The sequence below is a fragment of the Candoia aspera genome, chromosome 3 (assembly GCF_035149785.1).
Source record: "Candoia aspera isolate rCanAsp1 chromosome 3, rCanAsp1.hap2, whole genome shotgun sequence".
NCBI lineage: Eukaryota > Metazoa > Chordata > Lepidosauria > Squamata > Boidae > Candoia > Candoia aspera.
The window spans coordinates 33,276,511-33,293,482 of record NC_086155.1 but is presented as its reverse complement, the minus strand read 5'-3'; the positions used below and the strand labels follow the sequence as shown (position 1 = coordinate 33,293,482).

Genomic DNA, 16,972 nt, shown 5'->3' with positions numbered 1-16,972 from the left:
GCCAGATCTATTCCACTTTTGCTGTGATATTTAGCACAGTTCATCCTGGATATTCCCTAGGTATTGATGCATCCAGTGTTGATTGTCCTTGGTGCAGGTGCAAGATCGAGGAATCTTGGCAGAGTTACATGCCAGTGTCCCTCAAGACAGAATCTTTCTTTGCAGTGTGATTGATGTAACCATGGATATAAAAGTACTGTCATATATTAAGTTGCTGTTTCATCATGCAAGCAGTCTCTGCAAAAAGTATTTGGGCTGTCACTTGTTAACTGGAAGTCTACAGAAGATGGATGCTACCTCATATGCCAGAGATACTTTGGTACTAGATGCATAATACTTGGGCCCACCGAATCTAGTTTCCACCTTGCCTTATTTACTCAAGGAAGAAAAGTTGAGCTGGAAGTTGTCAAGGACTCCTGGGAGTGCCTTTTGACCATGCTGCTGACTTGCAATATAACAATGTCCTGTACCAGATAAAGGGAAGGAAACTTTTCCTCTATCCGATACAGGATACTAATATGTGGCAAGCCAACAACATGGAAGGAAGACTCTTTTATTTCAATACTAACAGCCTCCTCTGGATTGCCTCCTCTAAAGAAAAGCAAAAGAGCTCTGATGGAGAAATAGGACCCCTGTCTCCAACTTTCACCACTGGTGAGTCAATGAAGACTACCTCAGTTCTAAGATTAGGGATTCTGACTCACAGTCATCTTCACCAATAAGTTCTGGAGGTCCTTTCTTGGACAGAAGTGAAGACTCAGATGGAGGCTGAAGCTTGGGACTAAAGTGATTTCAAAGGCAGACCAATGTTTGGAACCAGAAGAAGGCTGTGAGCATATGCAGCAGCAACTTGGCACCTATAAGCTATTGTGACAGATGAACGAAGTGAGCACAGATGATTTGTGCAGATTGTGGATACATGCGATCTGGCAGCTAAGAGGCAAAAGCTAAACACCTAGAGTTATATTCCTAGGGCTGAACCCAGTCCCTAATATGCATTTCTGAGATCAGTAAATGATGATTTGAATTTAGAAGGTATTTATGTTCTATATAAATATAGTTTATATAATTTACTTTATTCCAGGTATGAGTGATACCTGAAGCATCCATTTGAAAGAAAACTGGTTCCATAAGAAGTACAAAGAGAGTAATGTAAAAAAACACTTGGCGTATGAGCCTTTTGAGTGGATTAATCCTGAAGACAAAGCATGGTGATGAGTAAACAGAGAATGCAAGGGAGTCTTGCTCTGGAGCTTGTATTTTACCCTGATAAACAGAGTTGCTCTTTGATTATTTGATGCAAATAACTGGAAGAAACTAAAATGGAAAGTGCACCAATTACATAGGAATGTCCTATGTTGAAATCATTAGGATTGAGGAAGGCAATTGCAACTGTGGGGCTGAGAGTACTGGTGATACAGACAGTGGTATCAAGGTGGAAGACGATTTTCATATCTTGGAATCAAGCATCTGGGGAGCAGAGAGTTAAGTATCTCCTTCCAGTACAACTTATTTCAGGGATCTGGAACACAGCCAGAAGAGTGCAATCCATTTTGTAAAATCCTAACAGAGGGGCACATCTCAACAATATGGCTGTCACCCAAGAAGAAGACCAAAACTGTCAAGACAGTGCAAGTTTTCAAAACATGGCCTTTCAAGTCATGCAATTCAGGCCAAGGAGCTGCAATTGCATTAAAATACAAAGGAACACAAAGGAAATAAAAATGGAGAGAGAGAGAGAGAGAGAGAGAGAGAGAGAACAAAGAGATGAAAGATGGAATAAAACAGGTAAAGTCAATAATACCTCTAAAATATTCTAACAGTGCTCACTGTGGAAAATGAAAAAGGTCTAAGGGTGGGAGCAGTCATGCTCATATACTGTATATGGCTGGTACCAGAGAGGCCAAAAATCTCATGACAGTGAAAAACATTATACATTCAAATTTAAGGTTAATCTCTTTGCACTATGGAATCATATTGATATATTAAATGTGACCACCCCAAAATTTGACACTAGCATTCCTCTAATAAAGAGATGTAAGAGACATATAATAAAACTGGATTTTCTAGGTATATAAGTAATATTCCTTTCTATGCAAATATTATTGAATTTTGAAATATGTCATTATTTTCCTGTACTTAGCAAAGTAGTTGAATTGACCTTGTCTAGAAACACTGATAGATTAAAAGTTTAATGTTATATGCATAGCCTTCAGTTCCTCTTATTCCCATCTTCTACTTAGGCCTGACCCAGATTTATAGTTATGTCCAAGCCCCAAACTGTGGTTAAGAAAGCCAAAGAAAGCTGGAATACCATTTGAAATTCACTTGCTTTTCTCCCCCAGTTATTAACCAGTTGCCCAGATTCACTGCCCTGTTAGCAGATTTATGGTTACTAATAGCAGTCAGTTAAAGTGTTAATAGAAACCAGAGCTCTGACATCTTCCCCACAGCTGTGCTGAAGAGAAGAATCTCTGAACCTACCTTGAGTATGATTTTTCAGATTTACTATTAAAGATGCATGTTACTGAAGACTTTCAGAATCCCATTTCCCACAACTGTTCCATAAAATTAGAACATGACTGAACTACTAGACTTAATTTTTTTACTCTTCTTTTACCTTTTTGTCTAAATTCCGAGCTTCAACATCAATAGAAACAACTCTGGTATCTTTAATCTCTTCTGCACAAATCTGCAGGTTGAAGAAAAGATTGTTTTAGTAGTCTTGGGAAACATCCTATTGTTGTAGAATATTTGTTTGCAAGTTAGTTTGGAAGCAAAAGATGTAAACCAACTGACGGATACATCATGAATTGCTTAAAATGTTTAAGATAAATTCAAATATATTCAAATAAATTCAAATATTAAATAAGTTTAAAATAATTCAAATCTAGAAGAAACAGGTGTGTAATTTAACCCATATATTCACAAGAAATCATAACTGAGCTTTTCTTTTACCGTAATAGTGCCTTTTCCTGCAGGCTTTCCTTTCTTCAGCATTAAAGGCTGAACAAGTATTTTACTTGATACAATCTAAAATATAAATTGCATACATTACTCAGATTATACATGAAAAATATGAAAAATTTGCTTATAATTATTTATATTGTAAAAATCTGGACTTCATTTATCTTTCCCAATAAAAGATTACACTGTATGCTAATTTTTCAAGGAAGTGTGGGGTAGGAGAATTTGTAATAAGCAAGGATTCTCAAATTATGGGTTTAGATGTCCAGGAGGTCTGAATAACTTAGAGGGGCAGTCACAATTTTTATTTAAAATACTTATTTAGGCTTGTGCAGTCAACATGAGAGAACTGTCAAAGTTCTTTCTAGGCTTTGCTCCTTATTTTAACTGTACAAGCCAGAAGTGGGCAACTGTGGTACTGCAAAATTTGAGATCTCTGTGATATATAAGTTTAAATCCAATTATTAAAAGTAAGTAGTTTATTTCTTACCCAACTCCAATTAAATAATTTGATTTATTCATGGGAGAGGCACACAAGTTTATTTAGCATTTTAGGGGCTTGTGGCACAGCAAATTTTGAGAATTGTTTGAGATCAAACAATTTTTACTTATAAAATTGATGTTACTTATAAATGCAATCATCAAAGTGAAATAGAGAAATAATTGGCTATACAATTGTTTAAGGATTCTGCCAGATATCATCCAACAGACAGACCAAGGAAGTCTTATATCCTCCTTCTCTTCAACCAGAATAACAAAACAGAAGGACGAGAATAATTATTTATATCTTTTCTAACCCTAAAAATAAATCTAAACTGTTACTTAACATATTATATAGTAGTGGTCATAGTTGTTTACAGTACCTGACCCAGGGTACATTCAGCTCCTCCAAGGTAATCATCATCACTTAAGTCATATGACTTATTATCAATATCATATATACCAAATTTCAGCTTCTGAACTTTTTCAAAATAGTAATCAATTAGCAGCTTTTTTGAAAATTGAGGATTTTGACAATTCTTTATTTTTTCAGTTCGATCCAACTAGGACAACAAAAAAGAAAAAGGGTTGCTTAAAAGTTACACAATCCAGTGTGAACAAAACAGATTCCTATATAACATTCCCCTCTGGCTCCATTTGACTTGGGGAGATCAGTAGTGTGAGGCAAGTTACCATCCAAGGAAGCTTGTCTGCTTTTCTGATGTTTTTGCTCAGAAGCAAAAATGTTTCAGAAAATCATGATGCCCTTCTTCTTTACATACTTAGAAACTATGCCTAACAAAAATGAATACTCTTTATTTTTCTACACCACCCATCTCCAAGCCTCCAAGCTTTCAATCTTTCAATTTCCATTTTAGCAGAAAACAGATTTTATATAATCAAATTTACAGAAATTATGGGTAACTATATTGGTCCATTATAAAAACCTATGCTATGAAACAAAAATATTTTGAATAGGACCAACTTTTGAGTGAACAAGAGGTTGAGTTTTCCTAATTCTATTTCAAGCAGAATATTAAATAAACCAGCATGTTTGTTTGTGTATGAATGTAAAAAAAGAAAAACAAAAAAACACAGTCTTTGAGACATCAACTCTAGTATTTTTCTATATAATGCTAGGAAAGGTATAAGGAAAGGAAAGAAGAGTTTAAACAGCAGCAAAGTGAATAGACTCTATTACAACTGTGATGGGTGCACAGTTAGGTTTGGGAAGACCTAAAGAGCCAGCCTGGGGTCTGATCATCCTGGGGAAGGTTTATCTATGCAGTCACTAAAAAAGGTCTTGCAACATGCTATATCCAAATGCAGCTTCAAAGAATCAAAGGGAATAAATTAAATGCAATAATGATACCTTCAATATTACAAAGAAAATATATATTATATGCAGATAAAACCACTATGTATGCAATCCAGAGAACTGAGTAAGAGATTTCTTTTCTCATTACAGTCCATTTCCTTTTCCCATCTCAAACTATTCATTAACAAGAAGCAAAATAATTTAATGATATATTTTAGGATTGAAAGGGTTATGCTAAATAGCAACTAAAAATAGGATATACAAATAAAACTCATTCTGAGATAATTTAATCATGTTTGTGCTTGTTTATGGAGACTGAAAGTCAGTGGATTTACCACCAAACTTGCCAAAAATAACTCCTTTGAACTATTTCCACTGAAGTTAATATCTAAACGTACTTAGAACTGATCTATATCATTAGGCTTTACCTACATCTGGTAATTTTACTACCCCAAAAATTCCTTACTTCAGTCCATTGATCGCCACCAACATTTTGAAGCAAGACACACAGAGGATCAGATTTTGAGCCAACATCTTTGTCAATCAGATTGTCACAGGATATGGACAGTTCCACCTTGGTCACACAGCGAGCCATCTATAAACAGAATGAAAATGAAATAATGAATAGACATTAAATGATATATTCAGTATACTATGCGTATGGAATCTGGATTGATTTATATATCAACATATCTGTTGATAATGTTCTTCATTAGTTTTGTATTGGTTTCTGATAATTGCTACTCTTCCGGAATTAAAACAACCATAGAGTGGAATACAAATTTTAACAATGGCTGAAAATTTGGCTGAATACTACTCCGTATGTACCAAGGCTTCTTCATCAAAACATATTTAAATTAGTATGCAAATAACCTTGCAGCAATCATATTTAAAAGATAAACATGTATTTAAACAGGCAAAATGTCCTAAATATTAAATTTAACTATCTGAATATTGTTTTTATACTAATCATTTCACAACACTTTTACAAACAAAACAATAGCTCCCACTTAAGTTTTTAAAAAGTCATATAAACAGATAAAAATTCAGACAACTTAACTCTTAAGTTTTTCTTCCTAATGTAAATACGCTTAAAAAGCAAGAGAACTAAATGATTGGGACTACTTCAACAGTCCCCTATAACACCAAGAAAAAAATAAAAATTGCATTGCTGCAGAGTGCCAAATGTATATTCATATCAATAATGAATGGAATGCTATAATCTATTCAGTTTCTGCTATAACAGTTCTGCCACTCCACTCCCAGATTTTCAAAATACTGATACCACATCAGTTTCAAGCACATTAGACTAGGTATACCAATACAAAGCAGACGCATCCTGAATACATGGACACCTATAATATAAATGCAAGTATGCTTTGACTTCATTAAGCCCTGAATCTGAACAGCCACAGAAAGAACAATATGAAACAGTTTTTGCATACTTAAACAATACATAGGAATTCCAGTTTATTCAAATATTAATATATACAGCTAAATATTTTTTTCAGAGACAGACAATACAATCTCCATATAAAAACTGTATAACACACATCATATGAAGAATCTGTTAGTGATATTTCAAGTTATTTATAGTAACCTTATATTGATGAGTAATTGAAAAAAGCATTTCAAAAGTTAAATATTTTATCCCCTACTTTGAAAAGACATATTTAATTTTAAAAATCCTTTTATCAGAGAACTGTGCACCCCAATGTCTAATTCGATGTTAGGCAACAGCAAAAACCAAAGAATTTGTAAGATAGCAAACTTGATATCTGAAATCAAACGTCCAATTCTTCTCTAATACAAGAAAACGTTTAAGCCAAAGAATATTAGCTTCAAATACTTAAACATCAAATGACACTTACATGCACACAATGGGAAATGTGAATACACAACTGCTTTATGTAATCCCCAAAGCACAGTGTGAATGGTGTGAATTCACAGTGTGACTATCAGCCAGCTTATATAAGAGAGCCTGCACTAACATGCTGACAATACTTTTTGGTTACTAGAATGAAGAAAAAATATGTTTTCCTAGGGGTTGCCAAATCAGTGCGGCAGAAGCCAGAGCAAATTAGACACCCTGTAAGATGTAGAAATATAAAAATCTAGCAGTTTTAGATTTAGTTTTATAAATTAAAACCTCCTTCTAATTTATAGCTTCCAGCTACAGTTCCATCAGTCTACTTTTTCTTGCCAGTTGTGCACATTCTTGTTTTTACTGCTTTGCTCCATTATATTTTTTTCTTCAACATTTCATTGGGTACCAGTTTACTAATGCATTGCCAACTTTGCATCATGATTTTTGGCTATTCTGTCCTCCTAAGCACACTTTTCAATTTTTTTTCTTTTCTTCCAATTCTCTGCCTTCTCTTAAAATGCTTTCTAATCATTCTTACAGTTGCCTATCCCTGTCCTATCTTTAGTCAACTTTCCTGTGGAACTGCTAATTATAAGCAGTGGATGCAACAGACACTTTTGTCACCCCAGAGGCTACCGTTGTTAGGGGTATTTGCTGCTTACATAAGCAGAACCACTGACTATAAGGGGACAGTATGACTTTTTACTTAGCACTTAGGCACAGTTATTATGTTAGTGTGTGAGACAGTTCAGTCTCTCCATGGTTTTTGAGTCACATCATTATCAATTCACTTTTGGATGTTATTCACTAAAGGCGCTAATGAAATGGGTCCCACTTCTTCTGTTGGTTAAAGCCTTCTCAATTGCACAGTCAACAGCAAATAGCATGACAGAGACCAAAAATGAAAAAATGCAATGTGCAGAACAATCCAAATGCTAACTGGAAGAACAGTAGAGGGTATCATGCTGTGCTCCCAGGGACCAGAAACTGCTGCCCTTAGAGTAGAGTAGCACGCACATGCTAAAGCTAAGGGACAGCAATGGCACATCAACCCATTGTGGGTGCACAGCAAGGGCACATTGCGTGGACAAGATTCAGAGCAGCATACTCTTCTGCAAGCTCCAGTAAGGGAGGGAGGTGCAGCTGCTGGGTAGATCTGCCCCTAGTCTTAGTTTCCTAGCATGCCCATATAAGATATACTGCCCTCATAATCTGTGAAGTTTTAACTGTGACCAGGCTAGTATCCCTCCAAAGAAACTCAACTGTAAGCACTTCTTGCTGCAGGCTTTGTTCCCTTAGCAGCTATATGTCCATGAATATCCTACGCTGAATCAGTTCATCATCAAAAGATTTGCTGCCACAAGCATAATATATTTCAGATCTGACTAGATAAACAGTAATTTGTGACAATTAACTATCAGACATGCAAATATGGAAAAGCATGATTGATACAGTACAGTTGGAGTCAGTACAGTATACACATCTTCTATAACTAAAGCAAGCAGCACTGTTATTTAATGAATAACAAATTTCTAACGTTCTTTTATGGACTGATATGCATTCCTAATTCTCTCCATTCACACCAAGAAACCAGTAACAGCTTATGTTTATATTCACAACAAAATGTGTATTATAGTACTACCCTAGAGTAGTGTGGTGACATCACCAAGTCCATCCATGATTATTACTTCTTGCAATGGAATTAGCTACATACTGAGAATGGAGGAGGCGATAACATTGATAGGGATGACACTTGGAAATGAGAAAAGCAGAAAGTAAAGCTCAGGTAGGGTGCTAAAAGTGAGAGAAGCAGGGAATAGCATAAAGGAGGCATTGAGGAAACAGAAAACACAATTAGAGCTGGCTTTTCATTTGAAAGGATCCTTTCATTGGTCTCTCACCCCCTACCCTTCCTGCATCAGTGGATTTATCTGCAATTGCGTTGCTACTGATCTGTACTGGGTGGCTTGAAATTGGTATTTAACTTACAGTACCATCTGTCCAAGAGCTACTTCAAGAGAATATAGGAAATTAAAATATTCATACTAAATCACCTGGTAGTTTTAAGTGTCATAGTGACTCCTGCAAGTGCCCCAAGCTACAAAATACCAACGCAAGGCCTGCAAAATGTGTTTACATCTGCCTCTTATTATGTATACACCCATCTGGGCCATGGAAGAACCAGGTATTAGATGGAACACTGTTATAAAACCATGGCATATTGAAAAGTTGAAGACTCAACTCAAGCAAAGCTTGACTCCTGGTGGCTGCATGGACAGACACACACGTAGTTTTCTTTGGCAACAATACAAAAGTGGCTTGTCATTGCCTTCTTCTGGAAAATTTGCTCAACTTCTTAGGCTAGTCCTGGGATTTCCTGGTGGTCTTCCAATCAGTACTTTTTTTTTCCCCCGTTCAGGCAAGATTAGCTAGATGGTATGTTAATTTTATTCTGTAGGTCTCCAAACCTGATGGCTTGACTTATATTTGACAATATAAAGATTTCTGGCAAAATTTTATCCTGTTTCCTGGTGGGAATAGACTGAGCGAAGCTTGCCTCGTTACCCATGTTGAACCTGCCAGTTAAAATACCACCATCCTTTCAAGAAATGTGTGTCTTCGGCATCACCAACACTGCCCCCCTGCCCCATATTGTAAGGGATGAGAAGGGAGGTGTATATTTAAGCTTCTAGTGGGCCCACCCTTACCAAACTGTTTTTTATATGCTGTACCATGTTAGTATAGCCTTCTCCACCCTGAACCTCTCTAGATGTAACCCTGGGCAGTCCCAGCCAGCAGGACTAATGGTCAGGAAAAAGAACAGTTGAAGACATTTTGAAAAGAGCAAGCGAAGAAGGCTATACTAAGATGCTGATCCAAAAATGCAACAGTACTCCAAGAGTAAATGAGTAAGCAAAAGAAAAGCTATTTTAGTCTGACTGCTACTACACATGTAAACTGCAAACAATAGCAAACAGTAGTAAAGAAACATGTCTGCTTAAGTTTATGTGACTGAATGTGCTGCGTGACCATGATGGACTTACTCTGGATGTTTGAAGAGTTTACACTCATGGCAGTTAAAAGCTATTGGCATGTAAAAGCTACTTACATGTGACTATATGGTTCAAATAGTTCAAAATAAGTCCCCTAAGCTCTACATTACATGGAATCTTACTGTATACATAATATACATTATTGGGAGGGGATTAATTCCTGAAGACTGGCATATATGTAACCTTCAGTGTGACTTACAGTAAAAGATCAAAATTTGGAAGAGACACCTCAACTTCTCTTTTGCTATAGTCATATGCTTTCATTTTTTGCATGATCATCACTAGGAACCTTAACAGCAGTCCAATTCGTATCTATTCATGTAAATATCACAAGGCTCAGTGGCATTCCCAAGTGCGTGTGGGACTGGAGCATCAGAGCCCAATCCTACACATAATTGTCAAAAATTCCTATTGCATTCGGTAATTCTCAGGTAAGAATGCACAGAATTGTACCTTAAATCTCTGTTCTCCTCACCTCCCACTTCCTTCTGGTTGCTATGCTACCCTTAAATTTAAAGCTCCCAATTGTATTTTCCATAAAAAAAGAAAACAGGCACACAAACTAGCACACAGATACTACTGCTAGACCACAGGGATGTCGCACATTATTCATTTCCCAGAAATATAGGGGTAACAATGAACTAGTTCTCCGGGTTGACACAATGTAGGTTCAGCCACAGCACAAACACTGGGACTTGATTTGCGCTTTACGTTTTTAATGTTTAGGAATCCGGGGTGGGGGGGAAAGTATGCAAATATAAAAATTGAACTAGAAAAAGTATTGCTGTTACATTTCGGATTGGGTATTCTATTGCCCTGTTGGAGGAAAATTCTGAGAGTGCCTTGGACTGCAAGATCAAACCAGTCCATCCTCCAGGAAATAAAGCCAGACTGCTCACTTGAGGGAGTGATATTAAAGGCAAGACTGAAATACTTTGGCCACATAATGAGAAGACAGGACAGCCTGGAGAAGATGTTGATGCTAGGGAGTGGAAGGCAAAAGGAAGAGGGGCCGACCAAGGGCAAGGTGGATGGATGATATTCTAGAGGTGATGGATTCGTCCCTGGGGGAGCTGGGGGTGTTGACGACCAACAGGAAGCTCTGGCGTGGGCTGGTCCATGAAGTCATGAAGAGTCGGAAGCGACTAAACGAATAAACAACAATTGCCCAGTCACAGCTACATTAATATTCCTTTCTCAATGGTTTTCTATGGGTAGTAATTATTTGGATTTGGATCATTTGGCAATTTGGATGATTGATATACATTTATTCCTTATAGTTGGCACTGCTTATAATTATCAGCCATGATTGTAGCTTCAATTATATACTGAAAAACAGAGCAGACTACTTGGTCCCCCCAAACAGGCTCCAAAACAATTATACAAAATAATTTCTGGCATTTCATATTGTACCTTGGATTTAGCAGTATGTGTTTCTTTTTAATATTAAACCTTTCTAAAATGATAGGCTGCAGTCTCCCTAATTCATGTTTAATCTGGTCAGGTCTCTCTTTCTTCTTTCCTTATATTAAGATGCAAGTGATATAACCAGCAATTTCATCAGATGTATCCTGCTATTTGCAGGATACATATAGCTGTCTGGTGGGAATGGAGATAGTCTCACATATTTGAAGAGACATTCCCTATGAATAATAAAGTAGGTTGGGTCAAATGCAGAACTAAAAAAAATTCGTGGTATCAATGAAATTATTTTGATTGATGAATTCTGATCAATAATTTAAAAACTAAGTTCTTTCTTACACTTAAGGATATAACAGTTAAGTCTTCCACAATTATGCTTCTAACCATTATTTGGAGGTCTCAATCATATTCTTAGTAGAAAAAAAATGCTAGAAAAAAGGAAATTTGACCCCGGAAATCTATTTTGTGCAAAAAAAAAAAAAAAAAAAAAGCTCTATTCTGTTATGGTATGCTATTCTATCCAACATCTAATTATATGGAATGGAAAGATTCATCCTTAGCTCACAAGTACAGGACAGATACCTCTTAATACAAAGAAATGGGCAAATGAAATTGTCAGTTCCCTATTCTGCATCAATACTCCATACTATAACTTATTACAATATTAGGATTTTCCAAATGATGTAAGACAGTTTGTTAATTGTGTGAACAATGCAACAGGTTACTTCTATGCAATGAGCATGAGAGACTTCCCCAGGTGGGGATCTACATAATATTTTATCATGAAAATAGAATGACGGTAAGAAATTGATGACAGAATAAACAAAAATATTTTTAAAACATCCTTAAAAGTTTGTGAAGGCTTTAATGTTTCTGCAATGTTTTCTCCTCCCTCCACCCATCTTTCATGTATTATCTAGACATACCATGTAGCTTAAGCAGCAGGATGTTTGTTTTCCTGAACAGGAAATAGAACAAAATCAGGCTTACACGTCTGTTGTTTTTCCACTCAGCACTGCTGTCATATAGATGACACATGTTGGAAGATGCATTCTATAAAGACTGGGATCCCCAACGTGGCAGTTGTGAGCTATACTATTCCTCAGTGTATGAAGCCTGCTGCTTCACTTTGTTAAATTTTAAGGAAAATTAAAAATGAAGTTGGCGTACTGTACTTGTCATGAGTACTGATGGTGAGCAGGAGGGGGCCCCTATCCAGGGGGAAAAACACATGCGTAGTTTAGAGGCTTTAAAAAAACTCAGAGCAGACCTGCCTTGAGTTTTGGGTTTATCTGTGTGGATTTCTCACTCTTTCAGTTTGGCAGGATTTTCTATCTACTAGAGCATTCAATAAACACTAGAGACCAACTGACTGTCTCAATGTGGTACTTCACGCTAAGTTAGGACAGTACTGTAAAGCAAAGCCATTTTTTTCTCCAAAACTGATTTTGAATTTCATATTATATGATTATTAGATAATGAGCGGCTGCAAATACACGCATTTGCCAGGAAAAAAAGACTGAGCAGCAAATATACTGGGGGTTAAAGAGGGCAGGACAGAGTACATAATACAAAGACAAAAAATTGTATTTCCTGACTAGCCACAACAGTGTTAGCCATTTTGGGCATGGTCAAGTCGTTATGACAATTTTCTGACCGCTACAACTTAGTTTCAGAATACTGAATAAGCCCATTTATTGGACGCCTTGGCTATAACTGACGTTAGAAGAGCACACATTTATGGAATTTGACCAATATGCTTAAAAAAAAAAAAAAGGTTGGCAACAGCTAACAGTGCTTTGGAGAATTTATGTACCCATTTCCAGCTGTAACACTTTTCTTGATTACAAAAATCTTAAAGGTACTTGACTATATTTCTCATATATTTTTATGCACTTATTTAAAGTATTCATATCCGGGACTTCCAGGGGAGGTATGGCGAGCTGAAGATGTCTCTGAGAAAGCGAAGCCAACAACTGCAGTGAAGACCAAGGAACTCCAGGACAGCGGTCTTCCGCGGGTTTGAGCGCCAGGAGACGAAGGGATCAGCCATCTTGCTAGCAACCATGGCGGAACCTTTTAAAGAACACTAAGTTTGCAAACCTCATTTTCTAATTACTTTCAGAAATTGCCTATTAACCATCTTAAAGCTATTAGAGACCTTCAGAATGACAGGTTCGAAAAGTCATCAGGTGAGCTTATCTTCAACTCTTAATAAAAGAAAAAATGAAGTTTAAGCTTAAGAACTTAAAGAATTTGAAATAAACAGCAAAAAAATAAATACGATTTTGATCCAAGAAAGTTATAAACAGATTGATCTAAGAAAGTTATAACAGATTAAGGGTCCAGATAAATCTGGAATATTGACTTTTACTGTAAGATTTTGGAACTAACTATAAAAAATAAAAGCTTCTTGGGGGAAACAGACTTATTTTGGCTATCCTGGCTATTTTAAGTCATAACAAAGATAAGTTACTTTATGATTTTAGAAACTGGACACTAGAGGGGACTAAAGATTCTAAGCAGAAGAAAAAGAATACAAGCTTGTTCTTTATGTCAGTTAATACTGGGACTTACAAAATGACACAAAATATTGTTAACAGTGGAAACATTAAAGGAGATCTTTAAAGAATGGAGCCAGAAATTATTAACTACAATATCAACAGTCAGTAAGGATGTCTGCTTCAATGGATAAACTATGTCCAAAAGATGTCAATGAAGGAATAACAGATGTGGAACAAATTTTATCTGACAACACAAAGAAAATGCTGGAAGTGGAACTACAAATGACAGGCCAAGAGAATGATTTAGAAAAGGACCCTTTACTGGATATACAAAAGAAACTGGCTTAAGTTTTAAAAATTAAAGGGGGAATACAGATGATAAACCAAAAGAATGACCTGGAAAATGTTACTAGATCTACAAAAGAGGCTTGTTAAAGACTTGAAGAAATCTGTGTAATGGGATAAAGAAAAATTGAAGAGAAAACAAATCCTACAATAATATTTGATTGAATTAAAAATTAAGAAGTACTTAGTAGTTCAAAGTAAAAGGAAGGAATATAAAGTTGGTATATTTGATCAGGTTAAAGATTTTTTTTTTTTTTTGCAAAATTCTGGCAATCCTTTACACTTTTTGCTGACACCAGGATTGAAAAGTTAATGTCTTACGGATTTGCTCATAGACAAGGGGTATGGGATGAAGAGATATCTGTCTGTAACTTTATGGGTGTAAAGAGTTACTGATTTGTTTATACTTGTGATGAAGGTTGGAAGTCACATCTTTATATATTTATTATTTTTCCCCTGCACGTTTTTTCTCTATTCTCTCTCTAGTTTGTATTAGTTTTTACTACTGTAATAAAAATTCTTAATAAAAATTACATTTAAAAAAATTCATATCCCTTCTACTGAGAATATTTAAGACAGCTAACCATATAGCCATATAAAGGGACGCGGTGGCACTGCGGGTTAAACCGCTGAGCTGTCGATTGGAAGGTCAGTGGTTCGAAACCGCGCGGCGGGGTGAGCTCCCATTGCTAGTCCCAGCTCCTGCACACCAAGCAGTTCGAAAACATGCAAATGTGAGATTAATTGGTACCGCTTCAGCGGGAAGGTAACGGCGTTCCGTGAGTCATGCTGGCCACATGACCCAGAAGTGTCCCTAGGGACAACGCCGGCTCTAAGGCTTAGAAACGGAAATGAGCACCGCCCCCTAGAGTCGGACACGACTGGACTTTACGTCAAGGGAAACCTTTACCTTTACCTAACCATATAGCCATATTCCTTGTTCTAGCTAGTGAGAGTTCCAAGGCCCAAATACAGTGTTTGAAACCTACTCTCTAATAAGGACTTTTAGATACCATATTCTAAACTGGCTTAATAGCTTGCTGAAACAATTTTTGGTCTTCTGATATATTAAGCAAAGTGTCATTTGGAAGCCCTGCATTTTTTGTTCACCTCCATTTAATACTTACCATATATACACATGTATAAGCCCATCTGTGGATAAGCTGACCCTCCAATTTTCAACCAAAATATCATGAAAAATGTGCCACTTGCAGATAAGCTCATATTTTTCATGGTTATTTTGGTTAAAAATTCAAGGGTCTGCTTATCCACAGATAGGCTTATCTGCAAGTATATACAGGGAATACTGATACTTTAAAAAAGTACTGTATTACTGTATATGCTTGCTGAGAAGCCCATCCATTGATAAGCCAAACCCTATTTTTGGGGGTGTATTTTGACACCTAAAATTCTTGGCTTATCTGCATATACAGTAGTTAGATTATATTGAGATAAAATGTATGAAGCTCCTACTCTTTTAAACTAGGTTAAATTATTTGAAAGTTTAGTTACATATAGTTAAAAGAATAGTACTGTATTGCTTGACCTCAGAAATGGTGACGTTTTCTAAAATTAGTGAATTCAATGAATTTGCAACCAAATCCAGCACATACTTGATTTTTTCTCAACTATTATGCATTACTTTACATTTATTAATCAGAAGTCTCATTTCCTTTATTCAACTTTTATTTGAAATTATTTTAGATTTTGGTTTATATATGGAACGTATTTCCTGTACTGCATTCATTTTCCAAAACTAAAAAGCAGGAAAGGCATAGTAATTCTGAGGTTATGTATTCATGTATCCCCAGAATAAACCATCAACCAGTGACAGATTACTCAGATTGGCAGAACAGTGAAAACACTTATAGAACAAGTAAAGATCTCAAGATGTTTCAATTCATACTTTTATTTTACAGAGGTTCATTTTAGCCTTTAAACAAATTCCCAGTGTGTGAGATGCAGATGGACAGATACTTCATTTGGCAAATCAAGCTACTATTGTAAATTCTATTATACCTGAATGTCACTGCCATAAGATAAGTAAATTTCAATTAAACATTAAACAGATATTGCTGGATTTTTTAGATATATTAAAAATGGAATATTTACGTGATCAACTGGGTTCTGCTCAAACCTTTCCTTCACTACATCCCATTGTAGGTCTTCTTTTAGATCAGCCAGGTTGGCCAGGTGCTGCCACCTGCTGTGCATCCTTGAATAGTAAATATTTTTTACTAAACTACTTAGAACTTTTCTCAGTTCTGAATATCAATTACATTTTCTACCATGATGATGACCAGTTTTAATTCTCATCTGATTAGTTTCAGCAAATCCAGTTAAGTCTGTTTGCAATGAATTTTATACTGATTTCCTTTATAACTTTGGAATGAATGCATTCCTTTATAAATTTTTCCAGCTGCATTACTTATATAGTAGCTTCAAGAACACCCTATAAATAGCTGGATAATTAAATGTTCACCATTGTGCTCTTACATGGTTTTTAAAAATATATATTTCTATTGAAGCCAGCAATATCCTTACATTTGTTTGGCTAGATTTGTATTTTTTTATTTGTACACACATTTGAAAGATACTTTTTATATAGCATAGTTATTCTTCTGATCTTTCAAGTTTTCTATTTTCTGTTATTCCCAAACTTGTATAGGATAAATGTTCATTACATATTACATATATACATATTACATATGTAGTTTTGTAATTAATATGTAGTTTTGTAAGTAATTTTATTAAAATTAAAATTTTGTAATTAATATGTAGATATGTAATTACATATCTCCTATTCAAGAGAATGAGGCAGCAAAGCTACTAAGATATTCCCCATGTAAAGCTCTTCTACTTACATTAACACATACAGCTCAAATTCCACTTTTATTATCTGGAAACATTTAACTTGTTTTCCATATAGGAGATAAGTCTGGATTTAAAAATGGGTGTCTATTACTATTTTATAAACTTTAATAACCATACTGAGATGGTTAACTATACAATCCCT

General features: G+C 35.7%; 1 protein-coding gene across 2 annotated transcripts in view; it reads right to left on the bottom strand.

Moving 5' to 3' along the window:
* Positions 1-16,972, bottom strand: part of RBM12 (RNA binding motif protein 12) — a 55,328-nt gene that overhangs the window by 15,994 nt on the left and 22,362 nt on the right. For both annotated transcript variants that reach the window (XM_063297289.1, XM_063297288.1), the window contains 4 exons: positions 5,232-5,360; positions 3,831-4,010; positions 2,959-3,033; positions 2,621-2,692 (listed from right to left, as the gene is read on the bottom strand). In XM_063297289.1, coding sequence (XP_063153359.1) covers positions 2,621-2,692; positions 2,959-3,033; positions 3,831-4,010; positions 5,232-5,360 — 456 coding nt within the window. The remainder of the gene's footprint in view (positions 1-2,620; positions 2,693-2,958; positions 3,034-3,830; positions 4,011-5,231; positions 5,361-16,972) is intronic.